General features: G+C 49.9%; 2 protein-coding genes across 2 annotated transcripts in view; one reads left to right on the top strand and one right to left on the bottom strand.

Annotated features, from left to right (window-relative positions):
- Positions 1-254, bottom strand: part of LOC145350344 (anion exchange protein 3-like) — a 128602-nt gene extending 128348 nt beyond the window's left edge. The window contains exon 1 of the mRNA XM_080199577.1: positions 5-254. The gene's annotated coding sequence lies outside the window, so the exon portion shown is untranslated. The remainder of the gene's footprint in view (positions 1-4) is intronic.
- A 156-nt stretch (positions 255-410) lies between these two features.
- Positions 411-17155, top strand: part of stk11ip (serine/threonine kinase 11 interacting protein) — a 105902-nt gene continuing 89157 nt past the window's right edge. The window contains exons 1-2 of the mRNA XM_080199580.1: positions 411-419; positions 15554-15620. Of these exons, the coding sequence (XP_080055706.1) occupies positions 15557-15620 (64 nt within the window). The 5' untranslated portion in view covers positions 411-419; positions 15554-15556. The remainder of the gene's footprint in view (positions 420-15553; positions 15621-17155) is intronic.

Below are 17155 nucleotides of genomic sequence, written 5' to 3' on the forward strand. Positions count from 1 at the left end.
TTACCTGGGCATCCCCACCACCAGGTGAAGTGGGGCTGTTGCTGGGGGTGTAATGTGTCCTCCAGAGCGCCAGGTAGCGTTGTGCAGGAGGACTCCAGCTGCGGCGCCGCTCTTGTTCACAATCTCCAGAGAAATCTGGCGTCTGGTATATCCTTTATTTTAATCCGTCAGGAACAAGAGCCAGAAGGTCTCCCGAGCCTTTTTTTCCGTTTCAATGTCATAGCGGGAGAGAAATAATTAAATGATGTTTTGATGAAAAGCGGCCGCTGCGTCAGGATGAGGGAGGGAGGCGATGACGTCATGACGCGCGTCGTGCCGGGAGGCGGGGCGTTGAGACGCGATGACGTAGTACGTGCCAGGGGCTTGATCTCCAGTCCAATGTTTAGGGAAGAAGGTGTCAGGTGGATGGAGCAGAAACTGTGAGTGAATGGGAAGGAGGAAGAGGGGGTAATGGGGGAGGAGGAGTGGGAGGTAGGAATGGAGAATAGAGAATGGAGAATGGAGAAGGAGGTAATACGGTGGTGACAAGGGAGGGGGGGAGTAAAGGGGTGAGGGGAGGGGGGGGAGTAAAGGGGTGAGGGGAGGGGGGGAGTAAAGGGGTGAGGGGAGGGGGGGAGTAAAGGGGTGGGGGAGGGGGGGGAGTAAAGGGGTGAGGGGAGGGGGGGGAGTAAAGGGGTGAGGGGAGGGGGGGGAGTAAAGGGGTGAGGGGAGGGGGGGAGTAAAGGGGTGAGGGGAGGGGGGGGAGTAAAGGGGTGAGGGGAGGGGGGGAGTAAAGGGGTGAGGGGAGGGGGGGGAGTAAAGGGGTGAGGGGAGGGGGGGGAGTAAAGGGGTGAGGGGAGGGGGGGAGTAAAGGGGTGAGGGGAGGGGGGGGAGTAAAGGGGTGAGGGGGAGGGGGGGGAGTAAAGGGGTGAGGGGAGGGGGGGGAGTAAAGGGGTGAGGGGAGGGGGGGGAGTAAAGGGGTGAGGGGAGGGGGGGGAGTAAAGGGGTGAGGGGAGGGGGGGAGTAAAGGGGTGAGGGGGAGGGGGGGGAGTAAAGGGGTGAGGGGAGGGGGGGAGTAAAGGGGTGAGGGGAGGGGGGAGTAAAGGGGTGAGGGGAGGGGGGGGAGTAAAGGGGTGAGGGGAGGGGGGGAGTAAAGGGGTGAGGGGAGGGGGGGGAGTAAAGGGGTGAGGGGAGGGGGGGGAGTAAAGGGGTGAGGGGAGGGGGGGGAGTAAAGGGGTGAGGGGAGGGGGGGGAGTAAAGGGGTGAGGGGAGGGGGGGAGTAAAGGGGTGAGGGGAGGGGGGGGAGTAAAGGGGTGAGGGGAGGGGGGGGAGTAAAGGGGTGAGGGAGGGGGGGGAGTAAAGGGGTGAGGGGAGGGGGGGGAGTAAAGGGGTGAGGGGAGGGGGGGGAGTAAAGGGGTGAGGGGGGGGGGGGGGGAGTAAAGGGGTGAGGGGGGGGGGGAGTAAAGGGGTGAGGGGAGGGGGGGGAGTAAAGGGGTGAGGGGAGGGGGGGAGTAAAGGGGTGAGGGGAGGGGTGGGGGTAAAGGGGTGAGGGGGGGGTAAAGGATGGGGGCGGGGGGATGGTGGGGGCGGGGGATAAAAGGGGGAAGGGGGGTAAAGGGCTGGGGGCGGGGGATCAAGGGATGGGGGCAGGGGGGATAAACGGGAGGGGGGTAAAGGGATGGGGGCGGGGGGATAAAGGGATGGGGGCGGGGGGGATAAAGGGAGGGGGTAAAGGGATGGGGGCGGGGGGATAAAGGGATGGGGGCGGGGGGGATAAAGGGAGGGGGGTAAAGGGATGGGGGCGGGGGGATAAAGGGATGGGGGCGGGGGGGATAAAGGGAGGGGGGTAAAGGGATGGGGGCGGGGGGATAAAGGGATGGGGGCAGGGGGGATAAAGGGAGGGGGTAAAGGGATGGGGGCGGGGGGATAAAGGGATGGGGGCGGGGGGGATAAAGGGAGGGGGGTAAAGGGATGGGGGCGGGGGGGTAAAGGGATGGGGGCGGGGGGGTAAAGGGATGGGGGCGGGGGGGATAAAGGGATGGGGGCAGAGGAAAGGTGACAGGGCGGGGGTGACGGGTGGTGTGGTGGGAGGAGTGACGGGTGATGGGGGCGGGGGGAGTGGGAGGGGTGGTGGGGGCAGTGGGAGGGGGGGCGGGGGGCGTGGGGTGACGGGAGGGGTGACGGGTGGGGGGCGTGGGGTGACGGGAGGGGTGACGGGTGGGGGGCGTGGGGTGACGGGAAGTGTGAGGGGAGGGGGGTGGCGGGGAGAGGGTGGTTGATGGGGCCGGGGTGACGGGACGGGATGTGACGGAGAGGGGGTGGCGGGGCGGGGGAGGGTCGGAGGCTAGAGTGAAGCGGGGTGACGAGGCGGGGCGGTAGGAGGAGGAGGGTGAGTGGGGGGTGACGAGGTGGGGCAGTGGGAGGAGGAGGAGGGGGTGGTGGGGAAGGAAGGGGAGGAGGAGGGAGAGGCGGCGGAGTGGAGGACGAGGGAGATAATGGAGGGAGGGGGTAATGGGTGGAGGAGGGAGCGAGGAGGAGACTGGGGGAGGTGGAAATAGGCGTGTAAAATGAGGTAGTGAATAGTGAGGGGAGGCAAATGCAGGGCAGGAGGTAAGAGGAGATGGGAAAGAGGATGTTAAGTGGAGGGAAGGAAGGGAGATGAGGGGGAGGAGAAGTAGTAATGGAGGATGAATAATGGGTAGAAGGAATAAAGGTAGGGTGAATGAAATGAAAATGGGCAATTGGGAGAATTTGGGAGTGGGAAAAGGGAGCAGGGCAGTGAAGGGGGTAAAGGAGATGGAGAGAGGGGATTGGGGGCAGCGGAGAGAGAAATGAAGGGAAGTCAGAAAAGGAGATGGAGGAGTGGGTGGAAGGGACTGCGAAGGACTAGAAGGGAAGCAGGGAAGAGGGAATAGAATGGGGAAGATAGATGGTGAGGAAGGGAGAAGTGGCAATAGAGAGGTGAGGGGAAGGAGTCAAAGGGAAGGGGAAAGATGGAATACGGTTGATAAGGGAAGGATGTGGGAATAATGGGAAACGGGACAGGGAGTGGGGTGAGGTGGGAATGCAAGGGGAATGGATGTTGGGGATGATAAGAGGATGGTGGCTAAGAGGGGGAGCTGTTACTGTGCCAATCGATGTCCCTTTTCTCTCCATAGTTCTAAAGTCAACTTCAACACTGTCCATGCCTCTCCATCCCTCAATGCTCTTCTCCCTTCAGCCTGTCCAGTGCATTGTAAACATTGCTACATTGGCAAGCAGAACCAGGATAAACAAATATATTTTCAGGGGTTGTCCCAAATTTTGACTATCTATCCTGTGAAGGGGCACCTTTGGCCCCTTAGTTTCTGGGGCGACCTTTGGCCCCTTAGTTTCTGGGGCGACCTTTGGCCCCTTAGTTTCTGGGGCGACCTTTGGCCCCTTAGTTTCTGGGGCGACCTTTGGCCCCTTAGTTTCTGGGGCGACCTTTGGCCCCTTAGTTTCTGGGGCGACCTTTGGCCCCTTAGTTTCTGGGGCGACCTTTGGCCCCTTAGTTTCTGGGGCGACCTTTGGCCCCTTAGTTTCTGGGGCGACCTTTGGCCCCTTAGTTTCTGGGGCGACCTTTGGCCCCTTAGTTTCTGGGGCGACCTTTGGCCCCTTAGTTTCTGGGGCGACCTTTGGCCCCTTAGTTTCTGGGGCGACCTTTGGCCCCTTAGTTTCTGGGGCGACCTTTGGCCCCTTAGTTTCTGGGGCGACCTTTGGCCCCTTAGTTTCTGGGGCGACCTTTGGCCCCTTAGTTTCTGGGGCGACCTTTGGCCCCTTAGTTTCTGGGGCGACCTTTGGCCCCTTAGTTTCTGGGGCGACCTTTGGCCCCTTAGTTTCTGGGGCGACCTTTGGCCCCTTAGTTTCTGGGGCGACCTTTGGCCCCGTGATTGACGGCGTCTCCAGGGTGAGTTTGAGTGATTCGAGTGGGACTGCATGTGAGTGAGTGATCCATCAGTGAAATGATCATGTTGTATCTCAGTAAGTGGTAAGTATATTGAAACCCCACCCCCCCGCCCCCTGTCACGCTCACATGCTTACCCACTCCCAGCCTGCTCTCATTACCAATTTACCTCCTGACTCATCCCACAGTCTAAGTTTCCCATGAGAGTTGGTTGCACAACAATGCCAGTGTGGCATGGTGTGGGTAGAGCAGCACAGTTGTTTGTGAAACTGTCTTATCTCAATGGGGAAGTAGCAGAGAGCAGCAGGAAAACACATTTCAGAGGAAATAGAAGAGTGAAGTGAAGTGTGAGGTTGCTATAAATGGGGGAGTCTCTAGGGTATAGCTCACTGTTAGCAGGTGCTGCATCTCATCTGTTAATCATTTGTCCCGTCAAACATCTGGATTCATTCTATTTCAATGATTTCCGTTCTCTCAGAAGATTGTTAAGAACATAAGAAATAGGAGCAGGAGTAGGCCATCCAGCCCTTCGAGCCTGCCCCGCCATTCAATAAGATCATGGCTGATCTGTCGCTGCTCAGTTCCACTTTCCCGCCCTCTCCCCATAACCCTTAATCCCCTCTCCTATCAAAAACCCATCAACCCGCGTCTTAAAAATATTTAGCGAGGCAGCCTCCACCACTTCAACGGGCAGAGAATTCCAGAGATTCACCACCCTTTGAGTGAAGAAGTTCCTCCTCAACTCCGTTCTAAACCGCCCCCCTTTTATCTTGAGGCTGTGCCCCCTAGTCCTATTGTCTTTTTTGAGCGGGAAGAGTCTTTCCACCTCTATCCTATCCAGCCCATTCATCATCTTATACGTCTCAATGAGATCTCCTCTCATTCTTCTAAACTCTAACGAGTACAAGCCCAGTTTATTCAGCCTCTCCTCATAGCTCAACCCCCTCAACTCCGGTATCAGCCTAGTAAACCTCCTCTGCACTCCCTCCAAGGCCAAAATATCTTTGCGCAGGTGCGGCGCCCAAAACTGCACACAGTACTCCAGTTGCGGCCTCACCAATGCCCTATACAGCTGCAGCAAGACCTCCCTACTTTTATATTCAATCCCCCTCGCTATGAAGGCCAGCATCCCATTCGCCTTCCTGACCACCTGCTGCACCTGCAAGCTGGGTTTTTGCGACTCATGCACAAGAACCCCGAGGTCCCTCTGCACCGTCGCCTGCTGCAGTTTAAATAAGTGGTATCTACACTGGTGCTCCGCACAAGTGACTATTCTTCATGGGAGTTCTTGCAACTGAAACATAAGGTGCCCTAAGGTGTTCACAGGACTATTATCAAATTATGTTGGGAGACAATGGCCTGGTGGTATCATTGCTAGATTATGAATCCAGAAACTCAGCTAATGTTCTGGGGACCTGGGTCCGAATCCTGCCATGGCAGATACTGGAATTTGAATTCAATAAAAAAAATCTGGAATTAAGAATCAACTGATAGTGAAACCTTTGATTTATTATTGTCACATGTATTAGACAGTACTGCTTCTTGCGCATTATACAGACAAAGCATACTGTTCATAGAGAAGTAAAAGAGAGAATGTAGAATGTTGTGTTGCAGTCATAGCTAGGGTGTAGAGACAGATCAACTTAATAGAAGGCAGGTCAATTCAAAAGTTTGATGGCAGCAGGGAAAAGGCTGTTCTTGCATCCGTTGGTATGTGATCTCAGACTTTGTATCATCTTCCTGATGGAAGAAGGTGGCAGAGAGTGTGTCCAGGGTTCTTGATTATGCTGGCTGCTTTTCCAAGGTAGCGGGAAGTGTAGACAGAGTCAATGGATGGGATGTTGGTTTGTGTGATGTTGGGAAATTGGTTGGATCCTGTCTTGATGGTCATTACCTGGCACTTGTGTGGCACAAATGTTGCTTGCTCCTTATAAGAACATAAGAAATAGGAGCAGGAGTAGGCCATCTAGCCCTTCGAGCCTGCCCCGCCATTCAATAAGATCATGGCTGATCTGTCGTGGCTCAGTTCCACATTCCCACCCTCTCCCCATAACCCTTAATCCCCTCGCTTATCAAAAACCCATCAACCCGCGTCTTAAAAATATTTAGCGAGGCAGCCTCCACCACTTCAACGGGCAGAGAATTCCAGAGATTCACCACCCTTTGAGTGAAGAAGTTCCTCCTCAACTCCGTTCTAAACCGCCCCCCCTTTATCTTGAGGCTGTGCCCCCTAGTCCTACTGTCCTTTCTGAGCGGGAAGAGTCTCTCCACCTCTATCCTATCCATCCCATTCATCATCTTATATGTCTCAATGAGATCTCCCCTCATTCTTCTAAACTCTAACGAGTACAAGCCTAGTTTATTCATCCTCTCCTCATAGCTCAACCCCCGCAACTCCGGTATCAGCCTAGTAAACCTCCTCTGCACTCCCTCCAAGGCCAAAATATCTTTGCGCAGGTGCGGCGACCAAAACTGCACACAGTACCCCAGCTGCGGCCTCACCAATGCCCTATACAGCTGCAGCAAGACCTCCCTACTTTTATATTCAATCCCCCTCGCTATGAAGGCCAGCATCCCATTCGCCTTCCTGACCACCTGCTGCACCTGCAGGCCGGGTTTTTGCGACTCATGCACAAGGACCCCGAGGTCCCTCTGCACCGTCGCCTGCTGCAGTTTTTTGCCCCGTAAGTAATAGTCCTTCCTACCGTTATTCCTACCAAAGTGGACCACCTCGCACTTGCCAACATTAAATTCCATTTGCCAGTTGCTGGCCCATTTGCCCAGCCTATCTAGATCCTTCTGCAGACTCTCCACACCCTCCGCACAATTTGCCGTTCCACCAATCTTGGTGTCATCAGCAAATTTCAACACCATACACTCGGTTCCCTCCTCCAGATCATCTATATAAATGGTAAATAGCTGAGGCCCCAGCACTGACCCCTGGGGCACTCCACTAGTCACCAAACGCCAATCCGAATAGCACCCATTGACCCCCACTCTCTGCCTCCTATTTGACAACCAATCTTATCAGCTCAAGTCTGGATATTGTCCAGGTTTTGTTGCAATTGGACGTGGGCTGTTCCAGTATCTGAGGAGTTGTGAATGGTGCTGACACTGTGCAATCATCAGCGAACATCCCCATTTCTGACCTTATGATGGAGGGAAGGTCAAGATGATTGGGCCTTAAAAGGGATTTTTCTGACGAGCTGTAATGTCCTTTAGGGAAGGAAATCTGTCATTCTCACCTGGTCTGGCCTACATGTAACTCCAGGTGTACTGCAATGTGGTTGACTCTTAAATGCCCTCGGATATGAACCAGCAAGTCACTCAGTTCAAAGGTAAGGGAAATTAGGGATGGCCAATAAATGCTGGACCAGCCGACGATGCCCACGTCCCATAAACCAATGAAAACAAACCGCTGCAGTGATTCCCTGGGATTAAGATGGTTGACCTCCGATGACCGCAACCATCTTCCTTTCTGCTCTGACAAAGAGTCATCTTGACTCGCAACGTTGGCTTTATTCTCTCTGTACGGACACTCAGACCTGCTGAGATTTTCCAGCATTTTCTGTTTTTGTTTGAGATGGTGCAGTTGTTTGCACTGCTGCCTCACAGCTCCAGGGACCTGGGTTTGATTCCTGGCTTGGGTCACTGTCTGTGTGGAGTTTGCACGTTCTCCCTATGTTTGCATGGGTTTCCTCTGGCTGCTCCGGTTTCCTCCCACAGTCCAGAGATATGCGGGTTAGGTTGATTGGCCATGTTAAATTGCCCATAGTGTCCTAGGGTGTGTAGGTCAGAGAGATTAGCAGGGTAAATGTGTGGGGTTGTGAGAATAGGATCTGGGATGGGATTATTGTCTTTGTGGATTTGATGGACCAAATGGCCTCCTTCTGCACTGTAGGGTTTCTACGGTTCCAGCATCTGTAGTATTTCACCTTCTCCTTTGTGCTAGGTACGGCTCCAATCAGTGGAGTTATCCCTCAGAATTGGTAGGGAGCATGGTGTTATTTGAATCCTGTCAGTGTTGTGAGGGTCTGTCTGCTAAACAAAGACATGGCTGAGCTTGGCAATGATTAACAAGAGCCAGTTTGGCCTGGGTTAAAGGTTAACTTTGAAGGAAAAGGACAACTCCCCGCACAAACAACAAAGCTAAAAGAAGGTGAGATTTAACAGGCTGGTGGTGTCCTTTGTTTAAGTATTCTGTTTCTTATTGTGGCTGACAGAGGTGGAGACCTGCCCCGTCCACTCTGGTCCACAGGTTGTGCAATGAAGTCCATTCAACTCTGAGTGCGTACTTGGAATGAGAACAAATAAAACCAGCCCATTGATACTGTCACCCCGAAGGGGGGAGAGGTGGGGGCAGTTCTGTAATGTTACCCAGATTCCTTGCATCCTGCTGCTCGTTTACACTTGAGAGTGGGAGTTGAAGGTACGGTTTGTGAAAAATCTACGTTTGTGGCTTTGGACGGTGTCCAGAGGCCAGTGATAATCTTCTCACTTGAGCTGTTACAGTTGAAATTCTCAGGGGGCGTGGATTGTTTTTACATGGCTGCCTCTGATTCCCTAACGCTGTGTAAAATTCGCTCGGATTTACGCTCAGAAACGGATATTTCCACTTTTGTTTTCATAGAATCCCTGCAGTGCATCGAGTCTGCGCCCACTCTCTCTAGTATCTTACCCAGGCCCTCTCTTCTACCCTATCACTGTAACCCCGCACATCTACTGTAACCCCTCAAAATATTAACTCTGTCCTCCCTCCACAGATGCTGTCCAGACCTGTTGAGATTTCCCAACATGTTCTGCTTTTGTTTCAGATTTCAGCATCCGCAGTAATTTCATTTTTTTTCCATCCAAATCCTTTCCTTAGTCTCAATGTGTTGTTAGACTGGGTGGGGAAGTTGAGTTGAATTAAAATCATAGAATCCCTATGGTGCAGAAGGAGGCCATTCAGCCCATCGAGTCTGCACCGACCACAACTCCACACAGGCCCATAATCTCATGCATTTACCCTAACTAATCCCTCTGATGCTAAGGGGCAATTTAGCATGGTCAATGCACTTAACCTGCACATCATTGGACTGTGATTCATGCGATTGAAACCTCCAGAAACATGCCTAACCGGATTGACAGCTGGTAACCTGAACTAGAGCTTAGACCTGAATGAAAGAAAGACTGTCATTTGTATGGTGCTTTTCAGGACCTGATATCCTATGGTAGCCTAAGGTTCTGATGAAGACCCAAAACGTTGGCTCTATTCTCTCGCCACAGACTCTGTCAGACCTGCTGAGATTTTCCAGCATTTTCTGTTTTTGACATCTTAAGGAGCTGGACTGTTACTCCAGTGCAATCCGGGATGTGGATTCACAGAATATTGCCCCACTGAAAAGCTGCTTCCGCTTTTTAAAAAAGCCTTGCATTTATAGAATTCTTACAATGCAGAAGGAGGCCATTCAGCCCATCGTGTCTGCACAAACAGTAATCTCACCCAGGCCCTATCTCCGTAACCCCAAGTTTTTACTCTGCTCATCTCCCTAACACTAAGGGGCAATTTCGCATGGCCAATCTACCTAACCCTCACGTCTTTAGAGTGCGGGAGGAAACTGGAGCACCCGGAGGAAACCCATGCAGACACGGGGTGATGAAGGCAAAATACTGCAGATGCTGGAATCTGAAATAGAAAATGTTGGAAAATCCCACCAGGTCTGACAGCACCTGTGATAGCCATGATGTGGAGATGCCAGCGTTGGATTGAGGTGGATACAGTGAGAAGCCTCACAACACCAGGTTAAAGTTCAACAGGTTTCCTTGAAATCATGAGCTTTCAGAGCACTGCTCCTTCATCAGGTGACTCACCTGATGAAGGAGCAGTACTCAAAAGTTTGTGATTCCAAATCTTCCAAAGCTACCAAATAAACCTGTTGGACTTTAACCTGGTGTTGTAAGACTCCTTACTGTGCCCACCCCAGTCCAGTGCCAGCATCTCCACTTCATTGCTACCTTTCAGAGCAGCCACTGAAGGCAGCAGCCAATTTATACAAAGTAAGATCCCATGAACAGCAATGGACCTTGACCAGATTCTTTTTTTTTGTGATATTGGTTGAAGCAAAGATGTTGCCCAGTATTCAGGAAGGACTGCTACTCTTTGAAATAGTGGCTGTGAAACCACCCATGTCCAGCTGGAGAGACAAATTTCTGCAGATGCTGGAATCTGAAACCAAAAGAGAGAATGCTGGAAAATCTCAGCAAGTATGGCAGCATCTGTAAGGAGAGAAAAGAGCTGACGTTTCGAGTCCAGATGACCCTTTGTCAAAACCAGAAGGGTCCTTAGTTTACCATTTCATTGGAAAGACAACATCTCTGACAGTGTTGTGTTCCCTCAGTACAGCACTGCAGCTAAATAAAAGGTTACCTCACTCACATGATGAGGCATGTGTTCACCTATCTGTAAACAATGGTTGATTAGCTGTCCTGTGCTGAGATGGACTGATAGTTGTGATAAGAGGACTCTCTGAGCTGAGATTGGCGTTTACAATGCACTTGTACAAAAAAAAATCCTCAGTGCTTCCTGCAAACACACAACTTCCAGTCTGAAGATGATTCTGATTTGCTATCTTTCGACCAACCCACCCCGCTCTGGAAATGAGGGTCTGCCTTGATTGGGCAGGTTAATTGTATTAGCAGAGCCTGGGGAACCTCTGTTATACACAATGGGGGCCATTAGCGCCTGATCAGGCAGTGGCTGTAACTTTGCTGTGAATGGAGACACATGCGTCTGCCTACACACGGACTGAAACTCAGGGGAAGCATCTGAGCATGCATCCGGTGAAGATGTACAGCCACTATTTCAAGCTGACATGGCTTCTCTTCCCTCAAAAACCCCCGAAAGTGGCCTGGTTAGAAGAGACTGAGTGTGCCGGGAGGTATCCAGGTCAGAAGATTTGTCTTCACAAAACAGCTTACTCTGGCAGCCAGTATGCGGTTGTAAGTGTCTTGAGCTTGTTTGTTTGTAGCCTCTTTGGAGTTTAGTTGGCCGGTATAACCCAGAGAAGAGAGATGTCAACGCTAAAAAGGCAGGTCTTTGGGGAGGGTCATTGTAGCGTGAATTCCTGTTTGTCTTGCCCCTTCCCCTCAACTTTCAAAACCTCAAGCTTGTCAATGTTTCAGTCCAATCCTTTTGGGTGGTGTTGAAATGAAATTAATTCTCTGCCATCTCCCCTCCCCCCACTTCTCTGGTGTATGTTGCAATGATTTGATTTATTATTGTCACATGTGTTAGTATATAGTGAAAAATATTGTTTCTTGCGCACTATACAGACCAAGCAAACCATTCGTAGGGAAGGAAAAGAGGGAGTGCAGAATGTCATGTTACAGTCATAACTAGGGTATAGCTATTTTGTTCCCATAATGAGATGTCAGTATGATCCTTCACATCTCTCTAATTCTATTAACTCTGCAATTCTCCAATCTCTTGAGTACCTCTAATTCTGGCTCCTTGAGCATCCCCTACTTTATCCCTCTGTACCATAGATGGCCATGCCTTCAGCAGCCTGGACCCTGAACTGCGGGATTCTCATCCTAATCTCTCTACCCTGCTCTCACTTTTTCAAGTTTCTCCTGAAAAAACATCTTATGAAACTAAACTTTTATTTACCTGTCCGGATAGCTTCTTGTGTATCAAATCTGTTCCTGTGAAGTGCCTTGGACCTTTGCTTCTTTGGAGACTATATAGATGTAAATTGTTTGGTATGCAGGATCACTGGGAGCATGCATTCTGTACTTGTACACTGCCTTTGCTGGGTAAAATCACTTCTTATTGTTCCTTTGGATGTGAGTGGCACTGGCAAGGCCAGAGGACAATTAAAAATCAATCAACCACGTTGTTGTGGGTTTGGAGTCACATGTGGGATAGACTTCCTTCCCCAAAGGACATTCGAAAACTAGATCGGTTTTTCTGACTGTCGACAGTTTCACCATTACTGAGACTGCCTTTATTATCCAGATTAAAATGAGTTGAATTTAAATTCCATCAGCTGCCATGATTTGACCTCGTGTCTCCAGAGTATCCTCTGAGCTACTAGTCCAGTGACATTACCATGATGCCACAGTGGCATGGGCGCATAGTGCCACGGTGGCATCATGGCGCAGGGCAGCTCAATGGTTAGCACTGATCTTTCACAGCGGTAGAGAGCTGAGTTTGGTTCCCGGCTTGAGTCACAGTCTGTGTGAAGTTTGCACGTCTTCACCATGTCTGCGTGGGTTTCCTCTGGGCGCTCCAGTTTCCTCCCACATTCTGAAAGATGTGCTGATTAGGCCACGTTGACCTGAACAGGTGTCGGTCGGACTGTGGCGACTAGGCAAATTTCACAGTAACTTCATTGCAGTGTTAATGTAAGCCTTACTTGTGACTAATAAATAAACTTCAACTTATCTTCCCAAGTAGACTGATGAAGACCAGAACAGGCCCTGGTTTCCTTTGTCTCCCCTCCTTCACGGTCTCGGCTAGGAACAGACACCAGCCTCTCAATCTCCCCAGCCTCTCTGACCGAGCCACTTGGTGAATTGGGAAATCTGCTGTCACTTCAGTTGGTTCTGTTTGCGCAAAACACAAAAGTGACAGTGAACTGTATTAAAACACCTGTTCAACAGCAACTAGAGTATTGCTTTCACTTCGAGGCAAAGCACTTTTGGAAGGATGTGAATGATTTTGATTTGATTTATTATCGCCACATGTATTAACATACAGTGAAAAGTATTGTTTCTTGTGTGCTATACAAGTAGAGCATACCATTCATAGTGAAGGAAACGAGAGGATGCAGAATGTAGTGTTACAGTCGTAGCTAGGGTGTAGAAAAGGATCAACTTAATGCAAGGTAGGTCTATTCAAAGGTCTGATAGCAGCAATGAAGGAGCTGTCCTTGAGTCGGTTGGTATGTGACCTCAGACTTTTGTATCTTTTTCCTGAAGGAAGAAGGTGGAAGAGAGAATGTCTGGGGTGCATGGGGTCCTTAATTATGCTGGCTGCTTTGCTGAGGCAGCAGGAAATGTAATCAGAGTCAATGGATGGAAGGCTGGTTTGAGTGATGGTTTGGACTACATTCATGGCCTTTTGTAGCTCCTTGCGGTCTTGGGCAGAGCAGGAGCCCATACTTTAATGCTTTAGAGAGGGCGCAGAAAAGATTCACGAGAATTCTTGCAGGGATGAAGTTCTTCAGCAACGAGGATAGATTGTAGAAGCTGAGGCTGTTCCCCTTTTGAGATTTGGTGGTGGTAAGTTTCTGGAGAGAGTAGATGGGGAGAAACTGCTCCCATTGGAAGGGTAAAGAAGTGGAAGGCGCAGACAAGGGGATTGGCAAAAGAAGCAAAAGGTAACATGAGCAAAAGCTTCTTTCCGTAGTGAGTGGTTGCAATCTGGGATGCAGTACCTGAGAGTGAGGTGAGGACAGGGTCAACGTTCAAAACCAGATAATTATCTGGAGAGAATAAATGTTGAGGTCTGTGGGGAAAATGTGAGGGGTGGGGGGCAGTGGGGTAGGGACATTGGGGTGGAGATGGTGGGTTGAATAGCCTTTGTTGTTGAGCGATTCTCAATCTTGTGTGTGTAAATAAGTTTGGATGAAATGTTCTAGATTGTGGTTTTGCCTGTTCATGTGATGTCTGGCCTGCGTGAGATTGTGTCCACCAGTCTAATGCTTAATCCGCTTATCCTGAGAGTGTATGCAAATCTGAATTCTTCCTGTTCCTTTCCCCAAAGCTTCATCTCGAAAACCCCACCATCCTTCACCACACGCTGGCCACCAGCAGTTTCAGGGGGATGCGACAAAGTGCTTTCCGGCCACTGAGACACTTTTCAGAGTGCCACCACTGTTGCTATGTAGGAAACGTGGCTGCCAATTTTTACACGGCAAGCTCCCACAGACAGCAATGTGATTAATAAACAACCCGATTAATGATTGCTTTCTGCATGTACGTTACTCATGATAGATCAGCTAGTCAACATCTTTTCCCAAAGGTAGGGGAATCTAAAACTAGAGGATGTAGGTTTACGGTGAGAGGAGAGAGATACAAATGGGTCCAGAGGGGCAATGTTTTCACACTCAGGGTGATGAGTGTCTGGAACAAGCTGTCGGAGGTAATGGTAGAGGTGGGTACAATTCTGGGCCTTTTAAAAAGCATTTAGACAGCTACATGGGTGAGATGGGTAAAGAGGGATATGGGCCAAACACAGGCTATTAGGACTAGCTTAAGGGTTAAAAAAGAGGCGGCATGGACAGATTGGGCCAAAGGGTCTTTTTCCATGCTGTAAACCTCTTATGACTCTATAACTCCAGCTTGCTGCACCTCGTCTGTACCCTCACTATTTAGTCTGAGACCCGTTCCTGACTGATTCATAGCTGCTTAGCCCAGTGATACCTTTAGCACTGGCTGCAAGGCCCATACTTGTCCTCCCCATAGGCTCCAGCGCCACTCTCAGCTCAGTGTCTCAGGCTGAGCCAGTGCATGTGCAAACTCCTGTCCAGTCTCCAGCTTAGTTTTGAAAATTTCCACTTCAGCTAATAAAGTTCCATTTATCCAACCCTTTACCGGAAATCAGATGCGGCAAAGTGCTTTGCAGCCACTGAGGCACTTTTCAGACTGCCACCACTGAAGTAATGAAGGAAATGTGGCTGCTATTTTTAATACAGCAACCTGCCACAGACAGTAATGTGATTAACAAGCATTTAATCAGTTTTTAAGAATTGATTGAGATATCAGTCCAAACGTTACTCCCTTACAGCTTTTAAATGGTGTTGAGTGATCTGTGGAGGTTGTTTAATGTCTCAGTTGGAAAAGCAGTACCTCTAATACCACAGCACTCCCTCAGCACTGTGCTGGCATGTTTTGACTTGATTTATTATTGTCGCATGTATTAACATACAGTGAAAAGTATTGTTTTTTGTGCACTATACAGACAAAGCAATACCATTCATACAGAAGGAAAGGAGAGAGGGTGCAGAATGTAGTGTTACAGTCATAGCTAGGGTGTAGAGAAAGATCAACTTAGTGCGAGATAGCTTGTGTTTTGTGTTCAAGTCCGTGTATTGGGACTTGCATCTTTGGTCAGGGCTGTCATGTGATGCACTGAGGCATAGCCAGTATAATGTAAACGCTCATTGAATCATGGGGTCCCTACAGTGCAGAAGAAGGCCATTCAGCCCATCCAAGTCTGCACCCAGGCCCTTTCCCCACTTAGTGGGTTAACTTAGAATGTCCAATCAACCTAACCAGCACATCTTTGGACTGTGGAGGAAACCCATGCAAACACAGGGAGAATGTGCAGACTCCACACAGACAGTGACCCAAGCTGGGAATCGAACCCGAGTCCCTGGAGCTGTGAGGCAGCAGTGCTAACCACTGTGCCACCGTGCTGCCCGCACGGAAACATATTCTGTTTGTCAAGAGATGTCATCAAATGAATGGTTGTATTGATTGTAAATGGGGAAAATGCTGGTGTTCACTTCCTTCTCTATTTAGAATTTACAGCTAGTCAGCACTTTGTGCGGTTGCTGTCATCCTGTACCTCCGAACTCTTGAGTTGGAGAAACAATTTTAATGCATTTGCCCACTGAAATGTGGGGCTGGTCTCACCTGGTTCTTCCTCTTGTCTCCTAGACGATGGCGTCCAGAGCAGGGGAGGATGAGTTTGTGAGAAACTTGGCTAAACTCCTGCGAAGTTACGGTAAGTCTGATTTGATTGCAGTGGATAAACTGCTTCCTCTGAAAGAGGGAGTCCAGAACGGTGGTGGTGGGGGAGGGGGGGAGGGCAGATTTTGGGATAAAGAAGTGAAGGAATATGGCACTTAGAGGTGTAAATGGAGCTGAGGTACAGAATTTTTAAATTTGCTGGTGTGATGAGTACATCGCTAGCATGGGCTAGCATTTGTTGCCAATCCTTAATTGCCCTTGGGGGAGTGGGCACAGTAAGTAGTCTCACCACACAAGTTAATGTCCAGCAGGGTTATTTGATAGCGCGAGCTTTCGGAGCGCTGCCCTTTCATCAGGTGAGTGCCGGATTTGTTTCACAAACAGGGCATATAGAGACACACACTCAATTACAAGATAATGGGTGAAACGCGAGTCCTAACAGGTAACCAAGTCTTTACAGGTACAGGCAATGCAAGTGGAGAGAGGGTCAAGCACAGGTTAAAGAGGTGTAACGTGTCTCAAGCCAGGCCAGTTAGTAAGATCTTGCACGCTTCAGTCCATGTGGTGTAGGTGCCCCCCACAGTGCTGCTGGGGAGTGAGTTCCAGGATTTTGACGCGTTGTTATTGAAAAGAATGGCAGAATTCCTCCAGGACGCTGGTTTAGAAATTATGATATTGATGGCATAGAAATGGGGGAGGAGACAGCCTTTATTTCTAACCCCAAGGAGAATGAATTTGTGTAATGTGTAATTAGGTTTGCAGCAGATAATTAATGCATTTCCTGGTGAGAATGACCTTAGCAAGAAGCTGGGTAGGTGGGAGTTGATCTCTCAAAAAGCTTGTTAGGGTTTAACGGTCTTTTTTCCTATTTCTTGTTGTGAACTGTTAATACACTGTGCATCCCCTTAGCCTCAACTCTGTCATCCCCAAGAAGGGGCAACATGGTGGCACAGTGGTTTGCACTGCGGCCTCACAGAACCAGGGACCTGGGTTTGATTCCAGCCTGGAGTCTGCGCGTTCTCCCCGTGTCTGTGTGGGTTTCCTCCGGGTGCTTCAGTTTCCTCCCACAGTCCAAAGATGTGCAGGGTAGATGGATTGGCCATTTTAAATTGCCCTTTAGTTTCCCAAGATATGTAGGTTAGGGGGATTAACGGGTAAGTACATAAGGTTACAAGGCAGGGGATGAGCCTGGATAAAATGTTTGTTGGAGAGTCGGTGCAGGCTTGATGGGCAGAGTGGCAGCATCCTGCACTGTAGGAATTCTACAATATGAACAATAGCTGGTGCACTTGAAAGACAGCCTGTGGAACTCCTGCACTGGCTTGTTCTGGGGCAATCTAGTTGCTGTGTCCTATATTCCAACAGTGGCTGCATCTCTAAAGTGCTTCATTGGCTGTAAAGCTCTTTAGGAGGCCCTGAGTTGTGAAAGGGGCTATGTAAATGCAAGTCATTCTTTTGGGTCACAAGTTCAATCTTTAATAAAGATGATGCTTGCTTCAATTGCTGAGAATCCTTCTTGATTCTGGAAAGACTGACTTGCATTGATGTAGCATTGAAGGCATTCTAATC

This window comes from Carcharhinus amblyrhynchos, chromosome 11, assembly GCF_965287045.1.
Source record: "Carcharhinus amblyrhynchos chromosome 11, sCarAmb.v2.hapA, whole genome shotgun sequence".
NCBI lineage: Eukaryota > Metazoa > Chordata > Chondrichthyes > Carcharhiniformes > Carcharhinidae > Carcharhinus > Carcharhinus amblyrhynchos.